General features: G+C 38.8%; 1 protein-coding gene across 1 annotated transcript; it reads left to right on the top strand.

Annotated features, from left to right (window-relative positions):
- Window positions 1-12,800: 12,800 nt before the first annotated feature.
- Window positions 12,801-14,392, top strand: LOC126586295 (zinc finger protein CONSTANS-LIKE 3-like). The gene is made up of 4 exons (XM_050251105.1): window positions 12,801-13,310; window positions 13,468-13,614; window positions 13,835-13,999; window positions 14,145-14,392. The coding sequence occupies exons 1-4, from the start codon at window positions 12,852-12,854 to the stop codon at window positions 14,214-14,216; spliced, it is 843 nt and encodes a 280-aa protein (XP_050107062.1). The 5' UTR covers window positions 12,801-12,851; the 3' UTR covers window positions 14,217-14,392.
- The last annotated feature ends 549 nt before the right edge of the window (window positions 14,393-14,941 follow it).

Raw genomic sequence — 14,941 nt, 5'->3', positions numbered from 1 at the left:
TCTAACTAGTTTATGTGGTTTCTTAAATTAGTTCAACCACCGTGCAAATTTAGGGTTGGTTTGGTATTGCTGTGCTTTGAAAAAAAGCTGCTTCTGCTGTGCTGTGAGAATAAGCAGCTGTAAAATAAAGCAGCAAAGTGTTTGGTAAATTTTTTTTGTAAAAGTGCTTTTGAAAAAAAAACAATATTATAGTGCATGGTAAACTTTTATGTAAAACAGATGTGAAAAAAAGTCGGTTTTTCAAAGTTGGGTTTTGCAGCTTTGTGTTTTTGGCTTTTTTTTCATCCAAAACTGTGAAAAAAAGCTGAAGCTGAATGTTTACCAAACACAAAAAAGCTCTTAGTTTTTTTTGATACTCACTTTTTTTTAGAATCACCTCAGTACCAAACCAGGCCTTAGTCCTTGTTTTGTTTGGTCATCGTCATATCCACTCACATTTATCACCATTATGCTGCATAATGTGTTTGAGCTGCATGATAATGTTGAGTTGTTACCAACTGTCGAGGGGATTGATGATCAGTGTAGATTGTAGAATAAGTTCCTAGTCAATGTGGCACAGAAACTGGGAAAAGCATCTCCTATAGTTTGTCTCTTTGAACAGCTGTAGTGACTTGGGATGTATGTAATTTTCCAAGAGCATAGCATAATATCTACATCTCAACGTTTTAACTGGTCGTGAACATTTCGTGTGGAGCTATTAGATTTGAATGGTTGGTTATCTCGAATCCATGTCGTGATCCTGTGGTGATAATTTGATGTAATGTTTTTTTTAGCCCTGAGTTGATTATATGATCTGAGATGTGCGTGCATTAGCGGTATTTTCTGTCTGCTTTTCGTATTAAGCCAAGTACAAAGCTTAAAGTACTGAAAACATGTGAGTGCATGCCGTAAAATTGAGACAAAGGGAATAAAGTGTTATTCACTGTTCCACAATCTGGGGTTCGCAAGCTTTTGGCTAGTTGGGTGCATGTAAAATACTTCTAATGCCGCAACTAAGTTGGCTAGAATTGTGTGTTCTCTTAATGTCTTTAAGTTCGTGTTGGTCGCCTCTTAATTTAAATTAAGGCTCAAGTGTAGCCTATTGTTTGAATAACTTTAGGGTGATATGTTAGGGAGACTAAATTTGTAGACTAAATTTGCAAACTAAATGATGTGTCACCAATAGAAATGAGTACGTTTATCAACGTCTAAGTCCTAATCAATTTATCAACTTTTATGTTATTTAGTTTACAAAATTTTATCTACAAATTTAGTTTACCTGTAACTTTATTACAACAACAACAAAGCCTTTTCCCACTAAGTGGGGTCGGCTATATGAATCTTAGAACGCCATTGTGCTCGGTTTTGTGTCATGTCCTTCGTTAGATCCAAGTACTCTAAGTTTTTTCTTAGGGTCTCTTTCAAAGTTTTCCTAGGTCTTCCTCTACTCCTTCGGCCCTGAACCTCTATCCTGTAGTCACATCTTCGAACCGGAGCGTCAGGAGGCCTTCTTTGCACATGTCCAAACCCATTTTGTGTACGTGTTGATGCTTCACCGCCCAACATTATGTGCCATACAGCATCGCTGACCTTATTGCCGTCCTATAAAATTTTCCCTTGAGCTTTAGTGGCCTACGACGGTCACACAACACGCCGGATGCACTCTTCCACTTCATCCATCCAGCTTGTGTTCTATGGTTGAGATATCCACCTAATTCTCCGTTCTTTTGCAAGATAGATCTTAGGTAGTGAAAACGGTCGCTCTTTGGTATTTCCTGATCTCCAATCCTCATCTCTAACTCATTTTGGCTTCTATTTGCACTGAACTTGCACTCCATATATTCTGTCTTTGATTGGCTTAGGCGAAGACTTTTAGATTCCAACACTTCTTTCCAAAGGTTAAGCTTCGCATTTACCCCTCCTGAGTTTCATCTATCAACACTATATCGTTTGCGAAAAGCATACACCACGGAATATCATCTTGAATATGTCATGTTAACTCATCCATTACCAACGCAAAAAGGTAAGGACTTAAAGATTGTTGATGCACAAAATCAGTGAGGACTTTGGTACAACAGAAAGTATTAAGTTTGTGATCTTCGCTAGATTGCTCTGGTCATTAGTGTGGATAAGTATGTAAATGGATAGAGACAGGAAAGCAAACACAAGATGTACGTGGTTCACCCAGATTGGCTACGTCCACGGAGTAGAGGAGTTCTCATTAATTGTGAAGGGTTTACACAAGTACATAGGTTCAAGCTCTCCTTTAGTGAGTACAAGTGAATGATTTAGTACAAATGACATTAGGAAATAGTGTGGGAGAATGATTTCGTAATCACGAAACTTCTAAGTACTGAAGTGTGGTATCGTCTTCACTTGCCTTATCTGTCTCATAGGTAGATGTGATATATTCTCTGGAAGTACTCTTCCTCCATCTGAGGGTGGTATCTTTAATTGGTGGAGATGCACAAGGTAATGTATCAATTTCACTTGAAGCTTACTTGTAGTTTCAGGCTTGGTCAAGCGCGATACAAACCATGTAGTAGGAGTCCCCCAAGTCGCCGAGCTAGGGGATCTGCTGAAAGATGTGACAGACAAGGTAAGCAATCAGTCCCAGATTAGAAGTTTGATTTCGAGTTCCGGCTGATTGTTCTCATTCTCCCTATCTTGCAGGCAACATGAAAGATAAAGAGAAGAAAAAGGAGAATAGATGATATGAGATACTTTTGCTTTTGAAGAAGTAACTTTCCACAGGCTTATTCTTGAACTGGGCTGGAGGGTTTTCTGGTTTCCTCCAGAGTATAAGGCCGACTGAAGAATTTGAAGGTTAAAACAAGTCCATCAAATCTAGAATACGTTCGACCTTGCTAATATGGGATACTTTTGCTGTTGACAAAGTAGTGGATGTATCGGCACGTGTTCTGTTACGCTTGTCTCCACATACTTCTTTGTATCCTTCTCACTTTCCCTATCTGTTCTTCAGGCAGATGTGGTATCTTCTCTGGAAGCATAAGATGTTGAAGATGAGTACTCGAGAGCAATGCCAGGTAAGTAATCAGGTAAGGGGTTCCAGGCAGTCAGTTCTTGATTGGAAGCTTGATTCCAAGTGCTGACTGATTGCTCTCTTTCTCCTTGTCTTGCAGGTAAGAACAATGCCAAAGGAAAAGACAGGGAAAAAGCATGATATGGGATACTCTTGCTTTTAACCCTGATGATATGAGATATTCTTGTTCTGGTGTAGCTTGTTTGCAGAGGTATTATCGGGGGGAAAGAAAGTTGAGTATTTCGAGAGGCTTCGTTGGGAGTGCCCTCTCAGATATGAGGAAGGATTGATCATTTTTGTAGGTCTGCCTATCCGTTGAGGATGGAGGTCGACATATATAGGAGTTTCCCTAACAACAAGTAGTAGTGCTATTCCTTTACCCTGCTTGGTCATAGCACGGTAGTGGGAGCTGCCAGCTTCACGTGTTAGAGTACTTTGAAAAAGTGGTCTGTGGTATCTGGAAAGCTGATGTTACGTGTGAAGATTACAGACAAGCTTTATCCAAGGAGATCTGGCTCTCGAAGTTGAGAAAGCGGTGCCTCTTCTGTTTTCGAACAAGCAATCTTGTCGGGGATCTGGCTCTCGAGATTCGGAGAACGGTGCCTCTTTGATTTTTGAGAAAGCAATCCTGCTAGGAGTCTGGCTCTCGAGATTCGGAGAGCGGTGTCTCTTCGATTTTTGAGAAAATAATCATGTTGGGAGTCTGGCTCTCGAGATTCGGAGGGCGGTGCCTATTCGATTTTGGAGCAAACAATCTTGTTGGGAGTGTTTTCTCGAATGTGAGTAAAGGTTGGGCATGTTTGTTAGTCTACCTTGCCACGGAGCACAAAGGTTGACACACAGGGACTTTACAATTATCCAGCAGTGGTGTTGTTCCTATACCCTTGTGGGTAATAATATGGTAGCTAGACCTTCAAAATTTATGTGTCTAAACTTTGTTAGTGCTGTTTCTTTGCTATTCTTTTACTCTTCTTGGTCATAGCGATGTAGTGGGAGCTGCAAGCTTCACGTGTCTAAACTTTGTCAGAGATTTTTGGCAAAGTTATCTGTGGTACCCATGAGCTGATGGTGCATGTGGAAAGTGGATGATTGAACAGTAAGATTCACGTGCTTTCTACTTCACCAGAAATCTTCAACAGAATGTCCGTAATTTCAGCAAAGCTGAGTTTGTATGTGACAGGTGCTGACAAGGCTGAAAAGAGCAGGTGCCTCTTCGATTTCTGAGATTGGCCCTCGTGGTTTTTGAGCAGCCCAGCTTTTGAGAAAGCAAGCGCCTCTTCGATTTTGAGATCGACCTTCGTGGTCTTTGCGGCCCAGCTTTTGAGAAAGCAAACGCCTATTCGATTTATGAGATCGGACCTCGTGGTCTCTGAGCAGCCCAACTTTTGAGAAAGCAAACGCCTCTTTGATTTCTGGGCAGGCACCTCTTCGATTTCTGAAGTTCCGTCGAGTGCAGATTTTTATAGAGGCTGGCATTAAGTTCCAAAGCACACTTGAATCTCTACCAGTAGAAGCTCTCTTCTTGCACTTCTAAGATCTTGATTTGTCCGACCTCTTCTCTCTTCAACACCTTTGAAAATGTCTGGCCCTTTCGACCGTTGTTTTGACTTGAACCTTGTTAAAGAGGCAGCCACGCCTTCTCCAGACAACATATGGTGCCCATCTTTCTTATCCCTTACTGGCCCTCTTACCGTTGGGGATTCCGTGATGAAGAATGATATGATCGCTGCGGTGGTGGCCAGAAACCTTCTCACTCCCAAAGATAACAGACTACTTTCCAAACGGTCTGATGAGTTGGCTGTTAAGGATTCTCTGGCTCTGAGTGTTCAGTGTGCAGGTTCTGTGTCTAATATGGCCCAACACCTATTTGCTCGAACCCGCCAAGTTGAATCATTGGCGGCTGAAGTGATGAGTCTCAAACAGGAGATTAGAGTGCTCAAGCATGAGAATAAACAGTTGCACCGGTTCGCACATGACTATGCTACAAACATGAAGAGGAAGCTTGACCAGATGAAGGAATCTGATGGTCAGGTTTTACTTGATCATCAACGGTTTGTGGGTTTGTTCCAAAGGTATTTATTGCCTTCGTCTTCTAGGGCTGTACCGCGTAATGAAGTTCCAAATGATCAACCTCCGATGCCTCCTTCTTCTAGGGTTCTGTCTAGTACTGAGGCTCCGAATGATCCCCCTTCGGTGCCTTCTCTTTCTGGGGCTCCACCGACTGCTGAAACTTCTCCTAAGCAACCTTTGTGAAGGTTCCTTCTTGTTTGTTTATTTTGACTCATGTATATGTACATATTTGTAACTTATCGGAGATATCAATAAATAAGCTTTGCTTCATTTCAACATATTGTGTTAAATACACCAAAGCCTTCTTCACTGAGTGGGGTCGGCTATATGAATCTTTGAACGCCATTGTGCTCGGTCCTGTATCATGTCCTCCGTTAGATCCAAGTACTCTAAGTCTTTTCTTAGAGTCTCTTCCAAAGTTTTCCTAGGTCTTCCTCTACCCCTTCGGCCCTGAACCTTTGTCCCGTAGTCACATCTTCTAACCGGAGCGTCAGTAGACCTTCTTTGCATATGTCTAAACCATCGTAACCGATTTTCTCTCAGCTTTCCTACAATTTCGGCTACTCTTACTTTACCTCGTATATCCTCATTCCTAATCTTATCCTTTCTCGTGTGCCCACACATCCAACGAAGCATCCTCATCTCCGTTACATCCATTTTGTGTACGTGTTGATGCTTCACCGCCCAACATTATGTGCCATACAGCATCGCTGGCCTTATTGCCGTCCTATAAAATTTTCCCTTGAGCTTCAGTGGTATACGGCGGTCACACAACACGCTGGATGCACTCTTCCACTTCATCCATCCAGCTTGTATTCTATGGTTGAGATCTCCATCTAATTTTCCGTTCTTTGCAAGATAGATCATAAGTAGCGAAAACGATCGCTCTTTGGTATTTCCTGATCTTCGATCCTCACCCCTAACTCATTTTGGCCTCCATTTGCACTGAACTTGCACTCCATATATTATGTCTTTGATCGGCTTAGGCGAAGACCTTTAGATTCCAACGCTTCTCTCCAAAGGTTAAGCTTCGCATTTACCCCTTCTTGAGTTTCATCTATTAACACTATATTGTCTACGAAAAGCATACACCAAGAAATATCATCTTGAATATGTCTTGTTAACTCATCCATTACCAACGCAAAAAGGTAAGGACTTAAGGATGAGCCTTGATGTAATCCTACAGTTATGAGGAAGCTTTCGGTTTGTCCTTCATGAGTTCTTACGGCAGTCTTTACTCATTCATACATATCCTTTATAGCTTGGATATATGCTACTCGTACTCCTTTCTTCTCTAAAATCCTCCAAAGAATGTCTCTTGGGACCCTATTATACGTTTTTTCCAAATCTATAAAGACCATGTGTGAATCATTTTTCCCATTTCTATATCTTTCCATCAATCTTCGTAAGAGATAGATTGCCTCCATGGTTGAGCGCCCTGACATGAACCTGAATTGGTTGTCCGAAACCCGTGTCTCTTGCCTCAATCTATGCTCAATGACTCTCTCCCAGAGCTTCATTGTATGACTCATTAGCTTAATACCCCTATAATTCATGCAATTTTGTACGTCGCCCTTATTTTTGTAGATAGGCACCAAAGTGCTCTTTTGCCACTCATTTGGCATCTTCTTCGTTTTCAAAATCCTATTAAAAAGCTCAATGAGCCATGCTATACTTGTCTCTACCAAGACTTTCCACACTTCGATCGGTATATCGTCTGGGCCCACTGCTTTTCTATGCTTCATCTTCTTCAAAGCTACAAACACTTCTTCCTTCCTGATTCGACGATAAAATGAGTAGTTTTTACACTCTTCTGAGTTACTCAACTCCTCTAAAGAAGTACTCATTTCATGTCCTTCATTGAAAAGATTATGAAAATAACCTCTCTATCTGTCTTTGATCGCGTTCTCTGTAGCAAGAACCTTTCCATCCTTATCCTTGATGCACCTCACTTGGTTTAGGTCCATTGTCTTCTTTTTCCTTGCTCTAGCTAGTTTATAGATATCCAACTTTCCTTCTTTGGTATCTAGTCGCTTATACATATCGTCATAAGCCGCTAACTTAGCTTCTCTCACAGCTTTCTTCGCCTCTTGCTTCGCTCTTCTATACCTTTCACCATTTTCATCGGTCCTGTCCTTGTATAAGGCTTTACAACATTCCTTCTTAGCCTTCACCTTTGTTTGTACCTCCTCATTCCACCACCAAGATTCCTTTTGGTGTGGAGCAAAGCCCTTGGACTCTCATAATACCTCTTTTGCTACTTTTTGGATACAACTAGCCATGGAATCCCACCTTTGGCTAGCTTCCCCCTCTCTATCCCACACACACTGGGTGATTACTTTCTCTTTGAATATGGCTTGTTTTTCTCCTTTTAGATTCCACCATCTAGTCCTTGGACACTTCCAAGTCTTGTTCTTTTTTCTCACTCTTTTGATATGTACATCCATCACCAACAAGCGATGTTGATTAGCCAAGCTCTCTCCCGGTATAACTTTGCAATCCTTACAAGTTATACGATCCCATTTCCTCATTAGAAGAAAATCTATTTGTGTTTTTGATGACCCATTCTTGTAGGTGATCACATGTTCTTCTCTCTTCTTAAAGAAGGTATTGGCTAAGAAGAGATCATATGCCATTGCAAAATCCAAGATAGCTTCCCCATCCTCGTTTCTCTCCCCAAAACCATGGCCACCATGAAAACCTCCATAGTTGCTTGTCTCCCTGCCCACGTGTCCATTTAAATCTCCTTCTATAAATAACTTCTCCGTCTGGGCAATTCCTTGCACCAAGTCTCCAAGGTCTTCCCAAAATTTCTCCTTCGAACTCGTATCCAACCCTACTTGAGGTGCGTACGCACTAATCACATTGATGAGTTCTTGTCCTATTACAATCTTGATTGCCATGATTCTATCTCCTACCCTTTTGACATCTACAACATCTTGTGTCAAGGTCTTGTCCACGACGATGCCAACACCGTTTCTCGTTCTATTTGTGCCCGAATACCAAAGTTTAAACCCTGAGTTCTAGATCCTTTGCCTTAAGACCAACTCACTTAGTTTCTTGTAGGCACATAATATTTATCATTCTCCTCACCATAACTTCCACTACTTCCATAGATTTTCCCGTTAAGGTTCCTATATTCCACGTTCCTAAACGCATTCTACTCTCTTGAACTCTACTCTTCTGTCCTAGCTTCTTCACCCTCCCCCATCCAATAGGATCAAAGTACTTTTTTTGTGTGTCCTGTGTAAAGTTGATAAGAGCATATGCTCCTAAACAACTTTGAGTGGAGTCGTTCGAAAAGAAGTTTCTATGGCCCCCTTACTCATTTAACACTGCATCCGGGTGCCGATGGAGATATAGCGACCCTTGCTCACTTATCACTGTGCTCGGGCCACACAGCGCGCCACTTACGGGTGACGCCCTAGCTCACTTCTGTTTGCTGTTTTCTCTTGATTGTCCATTGGTTTTTTTGATCCAGAAGCTCGTAAATATGGGTGTGCATGAGGAGAAAATGGAAGCTTTCGGGGGCTCTAACTAGGGTCTAGACTTGATATCTTTCAATAGATCTCAAAATTTTCAATAGATTAGGGTTATCCATCAAATTTCCAAGATGCATTTTTGATTTTCTACTATCGATTGACTCCTCCCAACCCAAGTTTCTTGTAAAATCATTTTGGTCACAAACATATCTTGGAAGGGAATACGAAACAAGAAAAAGCAGTGCGATGGCATTTAATCAGAGGGGGCAATTTAGACTGGAAAAGGATTTAGCCTGTACGGTAAAGTCTGGACAAATCTGAGCAAGGAGGATCTTGACTGGTAAATGATGGGATACAGAAAAAAATGCTGCGTTGTGATTTTATGCTCCCAGGAAAATCTGCCTTTGGATTCATTTCCGAACAACACGCACGTTGTACCAACATGAACATGTTGGATTGGTCTAATTGTATTTGGGTAAGAAAACCCCTAAACCCTTTTCAATTTAATCTTTCTCTCAAAATCTGATTGTATTTGGGTAAGAAAAGAAAACCCCTAAACCCTAATCATTAAAACCACTCCGCTTATGAAGGATTTTGTTGCTGTTTTTCGAGTTAGTTCTTTGGTCATTGTTGTCATATAAGGATCCTTTGCTATTTGCTCTTATGCGTAGTTATTAGATCGTTGCAGACTGAGCTTTCTCAATATCTGCCCTTGTTTTACAATTGTTTCTTGACTAGATGTGATCGGTTTGATGGCAAGGCTCTTGTGGTGACAATGATGCTTATGATTTAGGATTAGAGCTTGCTTTAGAGTTAAGGTTGTTTGGGGTTGTGTGAACTTGCCCAAAGATTAGGCTTAATGCGGTTTTCGGTGTTAGTTTTGCCCGTTTGTGCTGTTGCTTTTGGTTTTTTGTTGTCTTATACACTGTTTGATGTCATCTTGCAATTTAATCAAATATAAAAACATTAAATTTAATTTTAACTTTTAAAAAGTAAGCCTACTTCTACTTCAATTTGGCTCACTCAATTTTCTGCTTCCTAACCGGCCACACTTAGTATGCTGATTTGCGGGAATTTGTGAAAAGAAAAGGACTTAAAAGTGAGTTTATCTAATCTACTCAAGATGCTCTTGAACTTACTTATATACCCTAGGAAATAAGGGGTTGGCCTAATAAGATCTTTATTTTATGTTTTTTAGAGAGTGGGTTAAGAATTATGATCTTCTATATGTCTCATCAAAATTTGGACGATACTGTGTGTGGATTTCAATCAAAAGAAGAGTGAGAACGTTGCTTAGTGAGGAACAGTTTTTCACATGCAAGTGGGTGTAGGGGTCTGCAGGCAAATCTGGTCTGTTGATGGCATGGAAAGTTTTACCAGAGGACCTGATTCTATGCACTACTACTGCCTACAAAATCTTCAATTCTATCTCAAATTTCACTTTTTGTGGCAAATAGCTAGTGAGAGATAAACTGCACCCACACAAATTGGTACCCAAAAATGCTCTTCTAAGAACGAGAAATTTTTATATGTATCCAAAATGCAGGGTAGTATACAATGTGATATGATATAAGAGAACGACATGGTGTACCGCTTTGTGTTTCAGGTATATTGAAAAATCTTTCTCAAACAAACATGTCCCCCAACTTGTGATCCCTTTCGATTTCTCCATATTTTATTTGATACTGGAGTTGGTATGAAAAGAAAGCCCAGAATCTTTCAACGACATGGTGAACCAGATACCGTACCCTCTTAGAAAATCAGAACTTCATTAGAAGAATAAAAAAGAAGATAGAAGCAGTGCTTGGTTTCTGTTTCTGAGTGACAATCTTTGTTGCTACATTTCACCACCATCAACATTTTGCCAAAATGTTTAAAAGCCAAGTAAAGGATGATGTGAAATTAGGAAAAAAGTGAATTAGTGTGTATGAAAGTTCCTAATCTTTTTTTATTAAAAATAGGCTTCTACGAAATTTCTGTTTAAAAGCCAAGTAAATGGATGTTTGCAGAGATATGTTCATATATGTATCGGACAACATTTTTGTATTGATTATGCAAAAATAACTCTTTACATATATATATAAGAAGCAGTGAAATAGTTTAGTTATATTTTGGTGTGTAAATGAATGATCAAGTTTGAGGCAGGCATATATGTTGTACTTGATTTCTTGACGCAAAAATCATACATGCCCATGTGTTAGATTCTTAGCGTATAAGTAGGTCAGTTCTTTAGTAGTACCTATAGGTTGGACAGCTTTAAACAGTATAAGAATAGTATTCAAAAGAGGCCTTCTATTTCTCTTTATCGGGTCTCTTCAAGCCAACTTTTCGTTTTATGCTTCTTCAAAACAATTTTTTTTATTGTTTTAAATTTTATTATTATTAATGGAAGATGGATTTATTGTTTTAAATTTTATTATTATTAATGGAAGATGGAAGAATTCAAAACTATTACAAAAAATTAAAGGAGAGGAAGTTTCGAACTTAAAACACATTTATAAAAACCCAAAACACTATCCATGATATTGGACCATATGCTTCTTCAAAACATATTTTAACCTTCAAGGAAGGATAACTAAAACTCTTGCAGAATGAACAAAATTTCCTTATATTATTTCCTAGTCTCTCTTGGTTGTGTAGTTCTGTTCCTATTGTTGAATATGGCATGCATGCACGAGCCAGCAATTTGGGGGTGAGCCTACTATAATTCTCTTGGTTGTGTACTCCTCGCTAAAACGCTTTGTTGTAATGTCATTTTATGCAAGTTTAATTTTTAAGGGACAAATCTAACAAAAAGAAAAGTAGGGTTTTTTCTTTTAATACAGAAAAGTTAGGTCATAAAAACCGGAGTTTCGACAGAGAGTTCCTTTTTACTAACGATTTTCAGTTAAGAAAAATAACACTATGTTTGGATGAAGAAATTTAAGATTACTAAGGAATTTTAAAATGACGGAAATTGAAATGACAAGATTTTATTTTCTAGAATTTGTAAATTTTCTTGTTTGGTTAACCTAAAACAACAATGGAATTGAATACGGAATTTGTTATTTTTAAACTCTCAATCATATAAATTGGGAAATAACACCTATTTACATGGAATTTGAACTTGGGAATTGGAGGTCCCAAATTTTTGGTTTTTTTTTTTTTTTTTTTTTTCACACGGAAATTCTAAATTTCTATGTTTATGAATCCAAACAAGGGAATTGGTGGTGCATGTTAATTTATAAATTCTGATTTTTACTAAAATTCCAAGTTTATTTCCTTCATCCAAATATAGTGTAAAGCAATTGCAAAAGGAAGGGGATGATGTTTGACAAAAAAGAAAAGAAGGGGATAATGATTTTGGAATCAGAAATGTAACCAGCTTTGCTGTTTATTATTGTCTTTCTTTTTATTAATTAAAGTATATATATATGTCTATATATATATATATATATATATATATTGCAAAGTGATTTTATATACCTATTATTATTATTACTCATTATTATTAATAAAACTCAAAGCAATAATGTTATGTTTGATTGAGTGTAGGGCCATGCATGGTTTGACTTGACTTGTTTAGTAACAGAAGACATTTTTGTGTTTAAAAAGTGTGGGTTGGAGAGAATAGTGTGCAGCACTATAAATATGGAAAATATGAAAATACTATATTTTTTTTCTTACACAACCTGCTTAATCTAATTTGTTATTTTTATTTGATTTAAGTATTAGATTTTCCACATGTTTTTTTTTACCTAGTAAAAGCTACTATTAGGTAAGGCGGGAATCTAACGTTGAACCTAGGGTGTGTTCTTAATCACCGCATGGGTTAAAACTCCTCTCTATTCTATATGAAAAGTCTATTATTACTTTGTAAAACTATCAATTGTACCAACAGGAGAAGTGCAATTTATACCCCACATATGTGTTGATAGCATCTTTACCAAATTCGTAGTGTAGTTAAATAATTAATACCATCACTAGCTAGAACTTGTCTTTAACCTTAAACAGTTAAACAACACAAGTTTACGCGCTTCAACCTAACAGTAAACTAAGTGTGACAGTTACACGGAGCTAGTTATGTTTATTAGCTCCGACTAGCTATTTTTGTCTAAGCAGCAGCACACCAGTCAGTTGCCCGAAACTGTACGGGTAGAATAACTTGTCCAAATAGACAGTGGTCTAGCTACTATCCCGTTGACCATTGCTATATATATATGGTTCAAAGCCTCACTAACACAGTGCATAAAAAATTCAGTTCCTTATTAGCCCTTCACCAGCTAGCTCTCTTGTCCATGGCTTCCATTCCTCATCAATTCTACAATGACCATTCACTCCCTTCTGATTTTTACTGGTACCCAATTCCAGTGGTGAACGGAGAAAATGGTTGCAGTACTGCAGTTTTAGGTGGAACAGTGTGGAGTGCTAGTACCAATTGTGAAGAAAGCTTGGTACCGTTTTGTGATAGTAGCAATGCTGCGATTAATTTTGATGTGGTGTCACCAGAATCCGACATCTCTTCGTCTGTTATGGCAGCTTCGTTCCCAGAGCTACAAGGATTTTCGGAAGATATTGCTGTCCCTGGTACATATTCGGAATATGGTAATATGGGGTTGCATGTAATTGGAGGGACTCCCAATTTTGGTGGAGAATTAAACCTTCCTTATATCTGTGAGCAGTTCAGGGAGGATAGTTTTACTGGATTCATGTCAGCCGATTTCAAGCCGTTTAGCTTTGCTGGTCAAGAAAATTGGGTATGCTATTTCTAGCTGATCATATTTATCATAACGAATTTGTATATTATATTTTTGTTTTTTGATCATTAGTACGTATATGGTGCAAAGTAGTGTTGTGCATATATGGTTAACTGAGATCCTGTAGAATATTAATTGTGTAAAATTTTGTGTGTAGGCAATTAATCAAGACAATCAGCAGGTGCCTACAGTTGAAGATCAGTCTACTATGAAGGTGGGAAGGTATTCAGAAGAAGAAAGGAAAGAAAGGATTGACAGATATTTAAAGAAAAGAAACCAAAGGAACTTCAACAAAACTATTAAGGTACAACAGTTCAAATATATTTAATATTGAAACTAAATTACTAAACTGCGAATCTAAATCACAAAATGAGACAATAAAAAATTATTAATTAATGGGTTAAATTCACAGTTTGACAATATAATTAAAACAGTATAACAACAGAACATTTGTATAAGCAAATATATATGCATCTACCATGTTTTAAGAATTCATTATTAATTACTTTTCTATGTATGCACAGTATGCTTGTCGCAAAACCCTAGCTGATAGAAGGGTCCGAGTTCGAGGGAGATTTGCAAGGAACACTGATCATCATGAGGAAATAGCACAGAAAAAGACTCAGAGCAATATACAAACTTGCAAAGATCAGCGATCAGAACCGTTCTGTAGTAGTGGTGCCGTCCAGGTAGGTTTTTAAAAATATAATTATGCCAGGCAAATGCAATATCTTAATTTATGCATGCATACATGCAAATTAACCCACAGGTCCAATAATTAGTTATCATTTTTTGTTTACAATAACCAATTACCATTTACTCGTCAATTTTCAGAAATATGACGAAGATGATTGGCTGCAAGAGGCTGTGGCAAGTCTAATGTACTTCCCTTATGTCACTGGTTGACATGGTGAAACCTAGATAGCTAGCTAGCTGCTGTTTCAATGTTATAGCTAGTAACAAGCTAATTTGAAGAGGGGATTTCGTATTAATAGTAGAATTGTACGATCTAACTAGCTAATATTTGTAAAATTAATTGGTCCATCGATATTAAAGCTCATAATTTATCATTGAGTTCTAGTCAGTGGCGAAGCCACGTGGGAGCGAGGAGTGGCGGCCGCCACTCCCCTCGCCGGGAAACACCACTGAACCCCAGGTCTTCGCCACTCCCCTCGCGCGCCTCGCCGGAAAATAATGGTTCACGAACTTCACGGCGCCCTCTGTTTTTCTGGGTTTTCTGTTCACGAACTTCACAGCTGTCCATTTTCTACTTCCTCGCACAGAGACCAGTCACCAACATCGTCGTCCTTCTTGGTGGTGGCCCTGGTGGGAGAGGATAATAGCTTGGGATAATGGGATGAAGGCTAGTAGTATTTCAGTGAGGGAGAAGACCTGTTTGGATAGCATGATAGCATATGTTTGGAAAACAGGATAAAGGCTGGTCGATATGTTTGGTTCTTAACATAGCGAAAGTGTAACAAAGAATTAAAGGGACAGCTGTGCTGACTTTATTGGCCCATATCATTTGGTCAGTAAATTGAGGGATAAAGATTGTCTGCCCTCAACTTCCGGTACCCTCCTCGTGCCATTCTATTTGTGTGGTCACGGTTAAGCAAAGTCAATATTTTATA

Source organism: Malus sylvestris, chromosome 10 (assembly GCF_916048215.2).
Source record: "Malus sylvestris chromosome 10, drMalSylv7.2, whole genome shotgun sequence".
NCBI lineage: Eukaryota > Viridiplantae > Streptophyta > Magnoliopsida > Rosales > Rosaceae > Malus > Malus sylvestris.
The sequence above is the reverse complement of the archived record's forward strand: the minus strand, read 5'-3'. Positions and strand labels throughout refer to the sequence as shown.